The sequence below is a fragment of the Heterodontus francisci genome, chromosome 30, assembly GCF_036365525.1.
Source record: "Heterodontus francisci isolate sHetFra1 chromosome 30, sHetFra1.hap1, whole genome shotgun sequence".
Taxonomy (NCBI): Eukaryota; Metazoa; Chordata; class Chondrichthyes; order Heterodontiformes; family Heterodontidae; genus Heterodontus; species Heterodontus francisci.
Window position 1 is genome coordinate 55045826 of NC_090400.1, and position 15328 is coordinate 55061153.

The 15328-nt window shown below is 45.9% G+C and overlaps 1 protein-coding gene across 1 annotated transcript in view; it reads left to right on the top strand.

The window, feature by feature from the left end:
• gdpd1 (glycerophosphodiester phosphodiesterase domain containing 1) overlaps nucleotides 1-12657 on the top strand; it is a 62566-nt gene extending 49909 nt beyond the window's left edge. Inside the window, exons 6-10 of the mRNA XM_068010699.1 lie at nucleotides 1154-1243; nucleotides 2555-2688; nucleotides 5080-5139; nucleotides 5833-5884; nucleotides 9622-12657. Coding sequence (XP_067866800.1) covers nucleotides 1154-1243; nucleotides 2555-2688; nucleotides 5080-5139; nucleotides 5833-5884; nucleotides 9622-9753 — 468 coding nt within the window. The 3' untranslated portion in view covers nucleotides 9754-12657. The remainder of the gene's footprint in view (nucleotides 1-1153; nucleotides 1244-2554; nucleotides 2689-5079; nucleotides 5140-5832; nucleotides 5885-9621) is intronic.
• The last annotated feature ends 2671 nt before the right edge of the window (nucleotides 12658-15328 follow it).

Sequence of the window (15328 nt, forward strand, 5' to 3'; positions counted from 1 at the left end):
CTGAGTATTTTCCAGCACAAAACCTTACAGGACAGAAGGAGTCATTCAGCCCATCTTTGGAAAAGCTGTCCAATTTACTCTAACACCCCAGGTTTTTCCCCGTAAACCTGCTTCTGTTTTTAATTTCATATTTCCAGCAGCTGCAGTATATTTTGCTCTCCCTTTTTAAAGATAATTAGCAAAAGGTCTGGGGTGGGCCAAGAGATGAGAAATGGTTTCACGCAGCGAGTTGCAATGACCTGGAAGGTACTGGCTGATAATGGTGGAAGCAGATTCACTGCAGGGAGTGGACACTACCAGGTGTCACCTGCCTCATGTCAACTGCTTAAACAGCCAGGGCGAACATCTCAACCATCGCAGCTTGTATTTATTTAGTGCATATAACAATAAAATATCCTAATGCACTTCACAGAGCATTATAAAGCAAAATATGGCACTGAGCCATGTTAGGAGATAATAGGGCTGATGGCCAGAAGCTTGGTCTAAGAGGTAAGTTTTAAGGAGTGTCTTAAAGGGGGAGAGAGAGGTTTAGGGAGGGAATTACCAGAGCTTGGGCCCCAGGCAGCTGAAGGCACGGCCACTAGTGGTGGAGCGATTAAAATTGGGGATACGCAAGAATTAACAGAGTGCAGATATTTCAGAGGGTTGTGGGGCTGGAGGAGATTACAGAGATAGGGAGAGGTTTGAAAACCAGGATGAGAATTTTAAAACCGAGGCGTGGCTTAGCTGAGCCAATGTAGGTCAGCAAGCACAGGGGTGATGAGTGAACGGGACTTGGTACGAGTTAAGACATGGGCAGCAGAGTTTTGGATGACCTAAAGTTTACAGAGAGTAGAATGTGGGAGACCAGCCAGGAGTACGTTGAAATAGTCAAGTCTAGAGGTAACAAAGGAAGGATGAGCGTATCAGTAGCGGATGAGCTGATGTTACAGAGGTGGAAATAGGCGGTCTTAGTGGGAATGTGGATATGCGATTGGTAGTTCACCTTGAGATTACATATGACACACCAAGGTTGCAAACTGTCTGGTTTCACCTCGTGTAACAAAGTCTTTGATGTAACAAAGTTGAGAACTGTGTAATTAGACTGACAGATCTGTCTGGCTGTTTTTAATGTCCCACCTTCACCTGGTTTGGTCTATCTGTTATGTGCCAGGTATCGGATTTGGTGAAAGAGTTTAATCGGCAGGACCTCACTGTCTGGGGCAATGCTAGTGAAGACATCGTGAAGAAATGTTACAGAACGGTGAGCCCTGCTGCAGTGCAGCTCTGTTGTGTCCCACAGGTTTTGGCACCTTGTAGTCGGGAAGCTCAGATTGGGATATCTGCGGGCCTTTCTCCAGGACAACTTTGTAGCCGATTGCTTGTGGTATCTTTTGGGTGGCAGTTGAAGTGGCCATGAGCACAATTTTTGCTGTCAGTGCCCCCAGCATAGCATTGGATTCTGGCCACACTGGGCTGAGGGCGCATACTCTGGGGAAAATGTTCAGGGAGAGTTGCAAAGCGTGTGAGACCCTGCCTTGGGGCCTTAGCAGTAAGTTGCAGTGCATATACGGTTTCCCTCGAGAAAGTCGATGCTGAAATGTTATTGGAAAGAGATGTGAGCTGGAGGAGGCCATTCAACCCCTCAAACTCCTGTTCCATCGTTCAGTTGGATCACGGCTGATCTGTACCTCAATGCTTACTTACTTTGGCTCCATATCCCGTGATAATGTAACCCAACAAAAGTCTTTCAGTCTCATTCTTGACCATTTGAATTGACTCCCAGCACCCACTGCCTTTTAGGGAAGGAAGGTCCACTTCTGTTACTCTTTGTGTGAAGCAGTGTTTCCTCATTCACTCCTGAATGGCCTAGCTCTAATTTTAAGTTTGTTAAACTTTTTTTTCTAGATTTTCCCCCACCAGAGGAAATAGATGACTGGCTTTCATTCACTCTAAGCAGCATGGGTAAAGGATGTAGCCATTACAGTGAGAGCTCAGAAAGTTCTTTCTGCTTCTCTGTTGCACGTCTTACTTTGCATTTTCCCAGCCCAGTGTAAGAAAGTCACAATCCTACAATCTCACAAGAGGGTTACTAGAAACAGGTGTAAATGACGTAAGACACTCAGTTATTGGCACTTTCACCACCAAGTCAGATGATCATGAGATCAAGCCCCACGCTAGGGCTCGAACACGTAGCTAGGCTGACACTCCAGTGCTGTTCTGCAGGAGTGCTGCACAGTAGGAGGTGCCATCCTTTAATGAGGCATTAAACCAAGGCTCTGGATGGATGTTGAAGATCCACAGCACTATTGGCTGAACAGGGTGTTCTGGTGTCCTGGTTAATATTTCCTCCCTTAGGCGCCACTAGCAAATACCAATTAACTGGTCTTTCAGGTCATTGCTGTTAATATACAAAACAGCTGATAGGTTTGTTTGCATTACTGTGACTGCACAGCCCAAGTAACTCAGTGTCTAGGGGACCTTTGAGGGATCTGATTGTTGCACGCAAGCTTCTTAACCTGTCGCCTGTTTCCTGGCCCACGTCTGAAGTGCTTTGTTCTTGTTGGCTTGACAGAATCCGAGAATCCCAATCCTGTTCAGCCTGCAGCGAGTACTCCTACTGATAGGCCTGTTTTACACTGGGCTGCTGCCATTCTTTCCTCTACGGGAGCAGTTCCTGGAGATTCCCATGCCCTCAATATTACTGAAGTAAGTAAACACGAACCACGAATTATTTCTGAAACTTGAAACCTTTCCCCCTCACAGATGTTAAAGAGGAAGATGTGTGGAGTGGATCTTATTGTGTGTGCAGGGGGCTGAATTGGCATTACTGCGGCTGACCCATTGTTAGGATTGGCATTGCCATGTGCAGAGCCTTGGAGGGATAGGTTATTCCCGTTCATTGCCTGTATGACTGACTCTTGTAATGACCTCTGCCCTCAGACAGGGTGGAGAACATTCACCCCTCACTGGGCTACGGTTTCACGCACACTGGGAAGGGGCAGGAGGTTTAGAGGGGATTTGAGGAAAACATTTTTCACCTAGAGGGTGGTTGGAATCTGGAATATACTGCCTGAAGAGGTGGTAGAGGCAGAAACCCTCACAATATTTAAGAAGTATTTAGATGAGCACTAGAAATGCCATAGCATACAAGGCTACGGGCCAAGTGCTGGAAAATGGGATTAGAATAGTTAGGTGCTTGATGGCCGGCACAGACACGATGGGCCGAAGGGCCTGTTTCTGTGCTGTATGACTCTATAAACCTTTTTCGAAAAAAACCACAGGCAAAACCTCACGTTTCTGTCCCAAACTCACTCAATTCAAAACCCAAACCCTCCCAGGGTTTGGTTGTTACACTTAAAATTGCTTTAAACTCTCAGCCCCAAATACCCCTCGGATTTGGCTGATAACTTACAATCCTCTATGCGGTTGGTCCGTCCGGTGTGAATTTGTAGGTCCATGAGCCAGGTTGACCGTTCCTGACCCCCCTCCTTGACTGCAGTGCCAAACCCTTCGATCTGGTCCTTTTTATGATCCTTATCAAAATATCATAAACACATCTCCTGAAGCCATCCTGCTGGATTGTCAGTACTTAGTACCTTTTAATCCTTTTCCTCTGTTATCTGCCTGGTCCAGACTGATCCACTCAGTGCTGATGTTATTTCCATGACTGAGAACAATGAACTCCACCAAGGTGAGGTATTCCAGACTCCAGAGCTGATATACATGAAAAGGTTTCTCTCCTGTCTTGACAGGAGTGAATGCTGTGGTCTGGGGCCGGTTAGTTGTAACAATGGCCTCCCCAATCACTTAACATGATGGCAGTTATCCTGTGTCACTGTTATAATAATGTCCCAAATTCCAGTCCTTTAACAGTATCAGTTCTGTTGTGATGTTGGAATGTTTGAAATTGATCCCTTGGAATGCAGCCTGCCTCTGTGCGTTTTGTGTTGAGGTTTGGCTTTTATTCACAGTACTAGTGTCTATGGGGGTCGGGGTTTTTCCCCATATTTCATCAAGTCCAGTTTTAAAGTCCAGTTACGGGGGAGGGGAAGGAATTCCAGTCCCACAGGGATCCTGCCTGAATATCGCCCTCTTTAAGCAGCATTGGGTCAATGGTAGCCCCTCCCCCCATATCTGCTGTGGCTGACATCGGACTTCAGTAGTGGACTTTCAGATTTTTTTTTTGAGCCGTTGGTCACCCATCCCAAAATTCATGGTCCAGTTTCACTCTTCCCCACCTCCAGCAACCCAAATGCTTCAGGTTTGTAGCAGGTGGGTCAGTAACCAGAATACACAGAGAACTGACAAAGGAACCATACATACATAGAAACATACTTAGAAAATAGGAGCTGGAGCAGGCCATTCGGCCCTTCGAGCCTCTTCCGCCATTCATTATGATCATGGCTGATCATCCAACTCAGTAGCCTGTTCCCACTTTCCCCCCATATCCTTTGATCCCCTTAGACCCAAGAGCTATATCTAACTCCTTCTTGAAAACCAGACGGGCAATGAGGAATTGTTTCTACTTGGTGAGTTGTTATAATTGACAACATACTGCCCGAAACAGCGCTGGACACAGATTCCAACAGTACCTTCAATCGAGAATCCAGTCATTCAGACCCCCCTAGCCTGTTATGTAGTTTTATCCACCTTTGTTCCACATCCTTTGATACCACTACCCAACAAAAGTCTATTGATCTCAGCATCCACAGCCTTTTGGGGCAAGAGTTCCAGATTGTCAGTACACTCTGTATGAAATAGCACTTTCTGATTTCACACCTAATTGGCCAACTTTACGCAGCCTGTCCTCAAAATTTAACCTTTAAAAGTCACTCTATCTTTCCTGAGGCTTCAGTGTTCACATCTCCAATTTCTGCTCCCGTGACAGACTGTGCTCACCAATACTTGACCAAATGTTATAAGTCTCAGAGTGTGCTGTCCAGGCACAACCCAGGTTTGGAACGGACACGCTCTATAATTCTGCTTTCAAGGTTAATGTGGACGCAGTATTGGAAGTATCAGAGTCACCCTGTTACTGATGAGCATAGACAGGAATTTGATCATCTCTCCCAGAATGTATTTTTGTTTCATGTCCAGGTTAAAAGACCCAAGCAAGATATCCAGGACTCGACGGTTTATGATCTGGCTTGCTGACAAGTGAGTGCTGGCGATTAACCTGAAAAAGCATTACCTGTCTTTCTGTCTCACTGTCTGTTCATATCTCTCTCTGCCTCTATTTGTCAATATCTGTCTCCACGTCTCTTTGTCAAAATCTATTATTTCTGTCTCTCCCTCTCTGTTTCACGCTCCATGTCTCATCCTGCCCCGTCCATCTCCATCCCCTCGTCCCTCTCCCCCGGCCCCCTCCCCCGCCCCCCTTGACCCTCTCCCCCGCCCCCCTCAACCCCCCATCTCTCTCTCTCTGTCTCTCCATCTCTGTTTCTTCAAAGTGGCAAAACTATCTTCTCAACTCCTGCATGGCAACAGGGGAGCTCTCCTTTTGGAGAAATGTGGGTTGCACATGTCTTGCATGACGACAGTGTGATTGCGGACTTTGCGAGGCTGCACGTTGGCCATTAACGGAGACAGGGGCACAGGCCACCCATGCTTCACACGACATAGGGAGTACCTGGGTCTGCGCTGTGGATAGGATCAGGTGAGACAGTCCCTTTGGTGCAGCCATTGTGTGCGGGAAGCGGTTTGTAACATTGCACAGTGAGGGTGGCCTTTTTAAACAGTGAAAACCCTCAAACTGCTGTACAAGAGTAAACTCAGCTCTGTTGGGAATGTGAATCCCAGCTGACGAATTCTGGAAGTTAATTGTGATGTCTCTCATTTCTACCCATTCAGGATACTGATGAGAAAGTCTCTGTTTGAGCATCTCAAAGCAAGAGGAATTCAGGTGAAGTGTGTGCTTTTATTCCGTGGTGCTCATGTGACAGAGCGTCTGACCTTCACAGAATGCGACCAGTTTTATTTTTGCATATTGCATTTGATGTACTGATTGAAATCTGGAAACAGTTCCTCAAATTGTGTGCAATTTGATCTGAGTATGAAATCCAGGCTGGTACTCCCAGCACAGTATGGAGGGAGTGCTGCACTGTTGGAGGTGCCGTCTTTCAGATGAGACCTTAAACCGTCTGCTTATTCAACTGGGTGTAACAGATCCCAATGTTAAAATTCGAAGACGAGAATTCCTCGTGCAGTCACCACCACCAAAAACAAATAACTTCAATTGTCTCATTCTTTGTGGGATCTTGCTGTGTTCAAAATAGCTGCCATATTTCTAAGCATAAATCACTGAAGTTCAAAATAATGCTTTAAGAAGCTACATAAGGCGATATATAAATGCAATCTTTCCTTTGACAACAGAAATCTTCTCCACTGACGAGCATTGATCCAATACTGAAAGTGCAGTTATATTCTCTATAATTACTCATGATATCCTGATTCCTGTGTAAACATCCTCAGTATTAATTACGGATTACTGTGAAATACAAAGAAGGAGGCTGTTCAGCCCTTTGTATCTGTGCTAGCTCTTTGAAAGAGCTGTCCAATTACCCTACACCCCCTCTGCTATTTTTTTATTTGTTCATAGGATGTGGGCGTCGCTGGCCAGGCCAGCATTTATTGCCCATCCCTAATTGCCCATGAGAAGGTGGTGGTGAGCTGCCTTCCTGAGCTGCTATAGTCCTTGGAGTATAGGTACACCCACAGTGCTGTTCGGAAGGGAGTTCCAGGATTTTAATCCAGCAACAGCGAAGGAACAGCGATATAGTTCCAAGTCAGGATGGTGTGTGGCTTGGAGGGGAACTTGCAGGTGTTGGTATTCCCATGCATCTGCTGTCCTTGTCCTTCTAGTTGGTAGAGGTCGCAGGTTTGGAAGGTGCTGTCGAAGGACCCTTGGTGCGTTGCTACAGTGCATCTTGTAGATGGTACACACTGTTGCCACTGTGCGTCGGTGGTGGAGGGAGTGAATATTGAAGGTGGTGGATGGGGTGCCAATCAAGCGGGCTGCTTTGTCCTGGATGGTGTCGAGCTTCTTGAGTGTTGTTGGAGCTGCACCCATCCAGGCAAGTGGAGAGTATTTGTAAGGGCTGGAAGGCTAGGAACAGATGAAGCACTTGAGGAATATAAAGACAGTAGGAAGGAACTTAAGAAGGGGTTAGGAGGGCTAAAAGGGGTCATGAAAAGTCATTGGCAAACAGGATTAAGGAAAATCCTAAGGCTTTTTATACATATATAAAGAGCAAGAGGGTAACCAGGGAAAGGGTTGGCCCACTCAAGGACAGAGATGGGAATCTATGCGTGGAGCCAGAGGAAATGGGTGAGGTGCTAAATGAGTACTTTGCATCAGTATTCACCAAGGAGAAGGACTTGGTGGATGATGAGCCTAGGGAAGGGAGTGCAGATATTCTCAGTCATCTCATTATCAAAAAGGAGGAGGTGTTGGGTGTCTTGCAAAGCATTAAGGTAGATAAGTCCCCAGGGCCTGATGGGATCTACCCTAGAATACTGAGGGAGGCAAGGGAAGAAATTGCTGGGGCCTTGACAGAAATCTTTGCATCCTCATTGGCTACAGGTGAGGTCCCAGAGGACTGGAGAATAGCCAATGTTGTTCCTTTGTTTAAGAAGGGTGGTAAGGATAATCCAGGAAATTATAGGCCGGTGAGCCTTACGTCAGTGGTCGGGAAATTATTAGAGAGGATTCTTCGGGACAGGATTTACTCCCATTTGTTAACAAACGAACTTATTAGCGAGAGGCAGCATGGTTTTGTGAAGGGGAGGTCGTGTCTTACTAATTTGATTGAGTTTTTTGAGGAAGTGACGAAGATGATTGATGAGGGAAGGGCGATGGATGTTGTCTATATGGACTTTAGTAAAGCCTTTGACAAGGTCCCGCATGGCAGACTGGTGCAAAAGGTGAAGTCACACAGGATCAGAGGTGAGCTGGCAAGATGGATACAGAACTGGCTCAGTCACAGAAGACAGAGGGTAACAGTGGATGGGTGTTTTTCTGAATGGAGGGATGTGACTAGTGGTGTTCCGCAGGGATCAGTGCTGGGACCTTTGCTGTTTGTAGTATATATAAATGATTTGGAGTAAAATGTAGCTGGTCTGATTAGTAAGTTTGCGGACGACACAAAGGTTGGTGGAGTTGTGGATAATGATGAGGATTGTCAGAGGATACAGCAGGATATAGATCGGTTGGAGACTTGGGCAGAGAAATGGCAGATGGAGTTTAATCTGGACAAATGTGAGGTAATGCATTTTGGAAGGTCTGATGCAGGTGGGAGGTATACAGTAAATGGCAGAACCCTTAGGAGTATTGACAGGCAGAGAGATCTGGGCGTACAGGTCCACAGGTCACTGAAAGTGGCAACGCAGGTGGATAAGGTAGTCAAGAAGGCATACGGCATGCTTGCCTTCATTGGTTGGGGCATAGAGTGTAAAAATTGGCAAGTCATGTTGCAGCTGTATAGAACCTTAGTTCGGCCACACTTAGAATATTGCGTGCAATTCTGGTCGCCACACTACCAGAAGGAAGTGGAGGCTTTGGGGAGGGTACAGAAGAGGTTTACCAGGATGTTGCCTGGTCTGGAGGGCATTAGCTATGAGGACAGGTTGGATAAACTCGGATTGTTTTCACTGGAACGACGGAGGCGGAGGGGCGACATGATAGAGGTTTACAAAGTTATAAGCGGCATGGACAGAGTGGATAGTCAGAAGCTTTTTCCCAGGGTGGAAGAGTCAGTTACTAGGGGGCATAGGTTTAAGGTGGGAGGGGCAAAGTTTAGAGGGGATGTGCAAGGCAAGGTTTTTACACAGAGGGTGGTGAGTGCCTGGAACTTGCTGCCAGAGGAGGTGGTGGAAGCAGATACAATAGCGACGTTTAAGAGACATCTTGACAAATACATGAATAGGATGGGAATAGAGGGATATGGGCCCCGGAAGTGCAGAAGGTGTTAGTTTAGGCAGGCATCAAGATCGGCGCAGGCTTGGAGGGCCGAATGGCCTGTTCCTGTGCTGTACTGTTCTTTGTTCTTTGTTTGTCCAATTCCATCACACTCCTGACTTGCGTCTTGTAGATAGTGGAGAGGCACTGGGGACTCAGGAAGTGAGTTACTCGCCGCAGAATTCCCAGCCTCTGACCCGCTCTTTCCCCATAGCCCTGTAACCACCTCCTTTTGAAGTATATATCCAATTCCCTTTTGAAAGTTACTATTAAATCAGCTTCCACCGCTCTTTCAGACGGTGCGTTCCAGATCATCGTAACTCGCTGTGTAAAAAAAAAATTCTCTGGTTCTCCTGCCCTGTTCTTTACCCAATTCACTTAAATCTGTATCCGCTGGTTACCAACTCTCCCGCTACTGGAAACAGTTCCTCCTTACTTTGATCAAAATTCCTCATGTTTTTGATCACCTCTATTAAATCTCCTCTTAACCGTCTCTGCTCTAAGGAGAACAACCACAGCCTATTCAGTGGTCTTCTGGTCTCCTTTCAGCATGGCTGACAGTTTGCATTTTTGTTGACCATGAAGGGGGGGAATGGAGGGAATGAGGTGGGAGGGATTAGATTGGCCGTTCTTATGTCATTACTCCTCGCGTGTAATCAGCTGCTTTGTTCTGTCCCCCGCAGGTTTACATATGGGTCTTAAACGACGAGCAGGATTTCAAGAAAGCCTTTGATTTGGGAGTGACCGGGGTCATGACAGATTACCCGACTCAGCTGAAGCAGTTTCTGGAACGCTATCCCCACAGAGAGGAATAGGAACAGAAATTGCGGTGTTGGAGGGCGGGTGTCAGAGAGGGGAAGAAGCCAGGAACATCCCTCTGCTCATCGCACCAGCTTTGGCCGGTCAATTCAGTATTTTCGTAACGCAGGCACCCACCACATTCACTGCAGCAAGAACAGAATCGTTTGGACTTAGTCACTGCCAGTTAACTATAATTTATGGCCGCAGAAAATATTCTCTTTTAAAGTTGATAACTTTGTTTGAAAGAGGCTACAAGGATTTTGAGACTAGTTATTTGAGGCCACGACTCCTTTCCTTGGCCAGGTGTCCAATAGGAATCCTGTTGCTTCTATTACTCACTCGTGCAAGTTTATATATAAAACCAACTGACTGAAAGATTTTTATTAAACTGCGATAGTTGAAACCATTGAATGACAGAATCTTACAGCACAGGAGGCCATTCAGCCCATCGCGCCTGGCTAGCTCTTTCAAAGAGCTAGTATAATCAGTCCCACTCCCCCCTACTCCTTCGCCGCAGCCCTGCAAATTTTTCCTTTTCACGTATTTATCCAGTTCCCCTTTTGAAAGTTATTATTGAATCTGCCAGTACCGCCCTTTCAGGCAGTGCGTTCTAGATCATAACTTTCTGCGTTTCCAAAAAAAAAAAATCTGGAATATTAACAGAACATTCTAGAGATGCTTACTCTAGCGACAGGTGGAAAGTAAGCATTTTAAGTGTGGACCCTTGGTTCGAGTGTAGGTTGGCACGTGGTCTCTGTAATGGAAGATAAGGAAGAGCGGTTTTGCTATGAGGAGATCCTCTGAGCTGCTGTCTCCACTTTTAATCTTGGGTTTTTTTTTTAGCAGTGTGTTGTGGGGAAGGTGAAGGTTGGAGCGGGGCCAGTGAATGCTTCTTTGTAGCTTTGTGAAGTTAAGTGGAGGGTGGTTGAAAGAAATCTTAACAACTAAACCAAACATCAATAAGTAAAGCAACAGGCTTCCCATTAATTGTGGGAATTTAACCCAAGAGATGGCTGAGAGTTGATCACAAGGCAGTAAATGATGTATTCTTGTGGTTGATGAATCCCTGCTCATTAATTTGTAACAACAACTTGCATTTATATAGCACCCTTTAACTTAAGAAAACATCCCAAAATGCTTCACAGGAGCATTTACCAAACAGAATTTGATACCAAGTCTCACAAGGAGATATTGGGGCAGGTAACCAAAAGTTTGGTCGGGGTGGGGTGGGGGGGTATGTTTTAAGGATCATCTTAAAGGAGGGATGAGAGGTGCAGAGCTTTAGGGAGAGAATTCCAGAGCTTAGGCCCCAGGCAGCTGAAGTCACGGCCGCCAATGGTGGAGTGATTAAAATTGGGGATGCTCAAGAGGCCTGAATTACATGAGTGCAGTTATCTTGGAGGGTTGTGGGGAGTGGAGGAGATTACAGAGATAGGGAGGGGGGAAGGATACGGAGGGATTTGAAAACAAGGATGAAAGTTTTAATATTGAGGCGTTGTCAGACAGGGAGTTCGATATAGGTCAGAGAGCACAGGAGGTGATTGGTGAATGGGACTTGGTGTGAGTTAGGATACGCAGGTTTATGGAGGTTACAAGGTGAGAGGCGAGCCAGGACAGCAGCCTGTGTAAGATGGCGTTTTGACTGATTGATTTCTTATTTCTCACCACCCCTCGGACACTGGGGTGTGAGATTACAGGCAGTGCACCCAAATGAAACCCTCACCCAGTGTCGCTGAGGCCCATCTGTAGAGTCACAGGAAGAGGAGAAGGCCATTCAGTCCCTCTAACCTGTTCCACCATTCAATGAGATCTGTATCCTAACTGTATCCACTGACCTTGGCTCCATATCCCTTAATATCCTTGTCTAGCAAAACTCTTATCAATCTCGGATTTAAAATGATCGATTGAGCTAGTGTCCACTGCTTTTTGTGGAAGAGAGTTCCACACTTCTACCAGCTTCTGAGTGAAGAAGTGTTTCCTAACTTCTGTCCTGAAAGGCCTGGCTCTGATTTTAAGGCCTTGTCCTATTGCCCTGTACTCCCCCACCAGAGGAGAAAGTTTCTTTCTATCCAGCCAACCAATTCCTTCCAAAATCCTAAGACCCGCAATCAGATCGTCCTTTTATATTCCAGGGAATAGTTTAATCGCAGTTGCTATCCTTGGCTGAGGACTTGTCACAGACTGGGTGGGGATCAAACCTGGCATCATCTGGTTCAGTGCAGAACAGACGGTGCACTTGCTTGCTGACCCAACGGGGCGCAGTGTTTGTAACTCATTGCTTTGTGCTTTCACCCGTTGGCTGGGCAGGGCTGCGCAGGTGAGCGGTAGAGACACCTACTTTGCTGCCTCTACAGAATGGAGACTGCAGCCTCCCGGGAGTCATGTTGTTCATTAGGGGAGGGCACCATTGTGCTGGTGTTTTTGCATTGGAGGCTGAGACAGCACTTAACCATCCTCCAGAGGCAGGAAGGAAACCCACTTGCCTTTGGTGGCACTGCCTCCACGGGCATCTGAGCCAAGGTGGCGTCTCTTCTAGTTCAGGTGGTGGGTTTCACCGACTGTATGTGCCAATACCATGGGACTGCATCTGTAACCAGATCATCGTAACCAGACAAGTTCTACTCCAAGGAAAAGAACTGACCTCTCTTCAATCGAATGCAATGTTGGGATTATTATTTTTCTTTTGTTTTAATTTATTTTAGCATTGTATGATCTGTTAACATTTGCTGGTCGACAAATGTTTCCACGGGATTTGTTTTTTTTAAACTTTTAAACGCGCCTACCTGCCACTGAAATAGATTCAAGGACAAAACAGGGTTTTCCTCTCGAATAATAATTAAACTTAAATGTATTTTGTGTCTCGTCTTAACGCTGAGCGTAAGTTAACAGTCATTAATGTGATTAAAATGTTGTGATTTATGAGTGTTTAAATGTTTTTTTTTAATAAAAAAAGATCTTCCTAATAATGCCATTGGCTGTTGTGATCGCTTTCTGAGGGTGTAAATCACTCCTTTCTCACATCCCCCTCCCACTTTATAATTCCTTCCTCTTCTCTGTCTGACCCCTCCCTCAGTCTTCCACAGACACAGACCTTGGACAGTTGAGGGGTTGCATTACCCCTCGTTATATCAGTGCAATCCGGGCGTAATCGACCGGATCAGTGCAAAAAGATCAGGGAATTTTAATCACACACGAGTTATGCCCAAAACCATTTACATTCCTGTTTCCTCATAGTTTTTTAGACTGGTTTAAGATTCAATTTGCCTGGATCAGGCCCTGCCCGCAACGCTGGCTACACCCCCAGGTCAAAAGTACGATATTCCACTAATTGTGCTTGTTTAGGAAGGGTTTTGCAGTCCCAACTGTTCCGCAAAGCAAGTCTGCTGTAAACACTATCAAGGGGTGGTGACAATCTGTGAACTGAAATGTTTTGTTCATTTAGTTTATTTCAAACAAAAAATTTCTTCGAGTAAACTGTCTTCATTTTATCAGAGCTGATATATTAGGAGACTCAGGGAGGGAACAGAATTGACAAATCTCTCCGCATTGCCTTCTGCGTTCTGACTCTTGCCTTGTTTGCACTCTGTCGCCTGCCATTTCTGAACACACCATCCAGACATTTAATAAACCTTAAGCTCATGGTCAACCTCCTGTAATCTCTCCTTTTGCACCAATAACGCCCCATTCCTTTCAATCGCTCGTTTCAACAGATCCAATAAGATGAAGGCTGAACACATTTGGATCTTGCTGCCCTGCCCCCAACTTGCCAAAAATTGCACATTTCGACCTTTATTGACAGCCATGCAACACTGTCTATCACTCACGTACCTCAACTGTTTTGTGAAAACCACCAAGTAACAGCTAAACAAAACCAAGTTCTTCAGTTAGCACCCCCTGTGTCACTAGAAACATAGAAAATAGGAGCAGGAGTAGGCCATTCGGCCCTTCAGGCCTGCTCCGCCATTCAAAAAAGATCATGGCTGATCGTCTAATTCAGTACCCTGTTCCTGCTTTCTCCCCATATCCCTTCATCCCTTTGGCTTTAAGAAATATATCTATCTCCATCTTGCATTTAATGACTTGGCCTCTAGATTCCTCAAGAAAATGTCAAGTGCAATCAGACTACTGTTCCTCCGAAGGCCAGCCCTGCTTTCACAGTGCTTCCCAGACCGGTCCCACGGATCTAAATGTATCCTCACTGGAGGCACCCAGAGAAGAGGAACAGAGAAGGTAACAAACGGCGGAATATTTTTCTTGTGTCAATGAGCAAGTAGCCCTTAAGCTTCCTGGTCACGAGAAATCCAAAAACTGAACTATATTCTGATAAACATCATCGCAGTTTGACTGATATGTGACTCGTGGTTGATTCTTCCTTGCTCAATTAGGAACAGACAACAAATTGCAGCCTAGTGAGTGACACCCATACTCATACCCACCGCTACAACTTTAACACCACTCAGTATTGTGTGACTCTAAAAATGAACAGCATCAATTTGTCACATGTAGCGAGCATATTGAACAGCACTGTCCTACATTACAACAGTGACTGCACTTCAAAAGTATTTAATTGGTTGTAAAGCACTGAGGTCGTGAAAGGCTTTTTTCCTTCTTACCAAGAGCTATTTTATATTATTCAGATGAGATATTAATTTCAGAATTGACTAATTAAACAGACAAACCATGAGGGCAACAGAAGAAACTCCTCACGTAAAAATTCATACCCAGAGCTTGCTGGGGGATAACTGGGGGAAGGGGGACTATACAAATACTTTGCCCTCACACTTCTCACAGGATCCATTTCAAACACTGTCGATGTTCACAGGCTCGAGCATCTTGTTGAAGAGCTCCATGACACAATAAGCATTTTCCGCACCAGCCTCCCGGCAGTGCAGGCACTCACTGACATCTCAATGACCACTGTTCCTCACTCATGCCTGCTCCTAATGCAGGATCCCAGACGTCGTGTGTCAGCAGGTCATTCAATTTTGGAGGAGACACAGCTGAACTCAATCCCGTCTACACAGGCACATCAATCAGCGGTCAGTCGATAGTGATCAGGAACAGGAAGCTTGGCAATGCACTGCTGGCAAGCATCAGACTGCTGCCTTGGAAGTCTCAAATTCCTGGCCCGGTGGGAGGGGTCACAGTGCCATGCTGCTACATGTTAGTCCCCTGCCACTGAGGGACAGAGTACCACCATGTTTTGGCACCAGGTTGGCAGAGAAGACGGCAGCAATTACATGTTTCCCATTTGCACCGGAGGCTTCGCAACTCAAATATAATCAGTGGTCATCACCTTTGACAACATAATGCGCGTTCTGCATTCCCGCCAAGAAATGCCAACACATTACTTTCCCTTCCTGGCATATACATTTGGAGACAGCTGCATTTAACTAGCAGCTCATGTCAGAGTGAGAAACATAGCAGGCAGGAACTGCGAGAGCGAGAAGGTCCAGAATCCAGCACCCGCACGGTGAATTTAACAGACAGTGGAACAATGACATCCAATAACACCACAAAGACACTCGTTTATAGATTTATGCACAATGGATGCTCACCCTGCTGTCTGAGCTGTGCAGCCTATGTCCC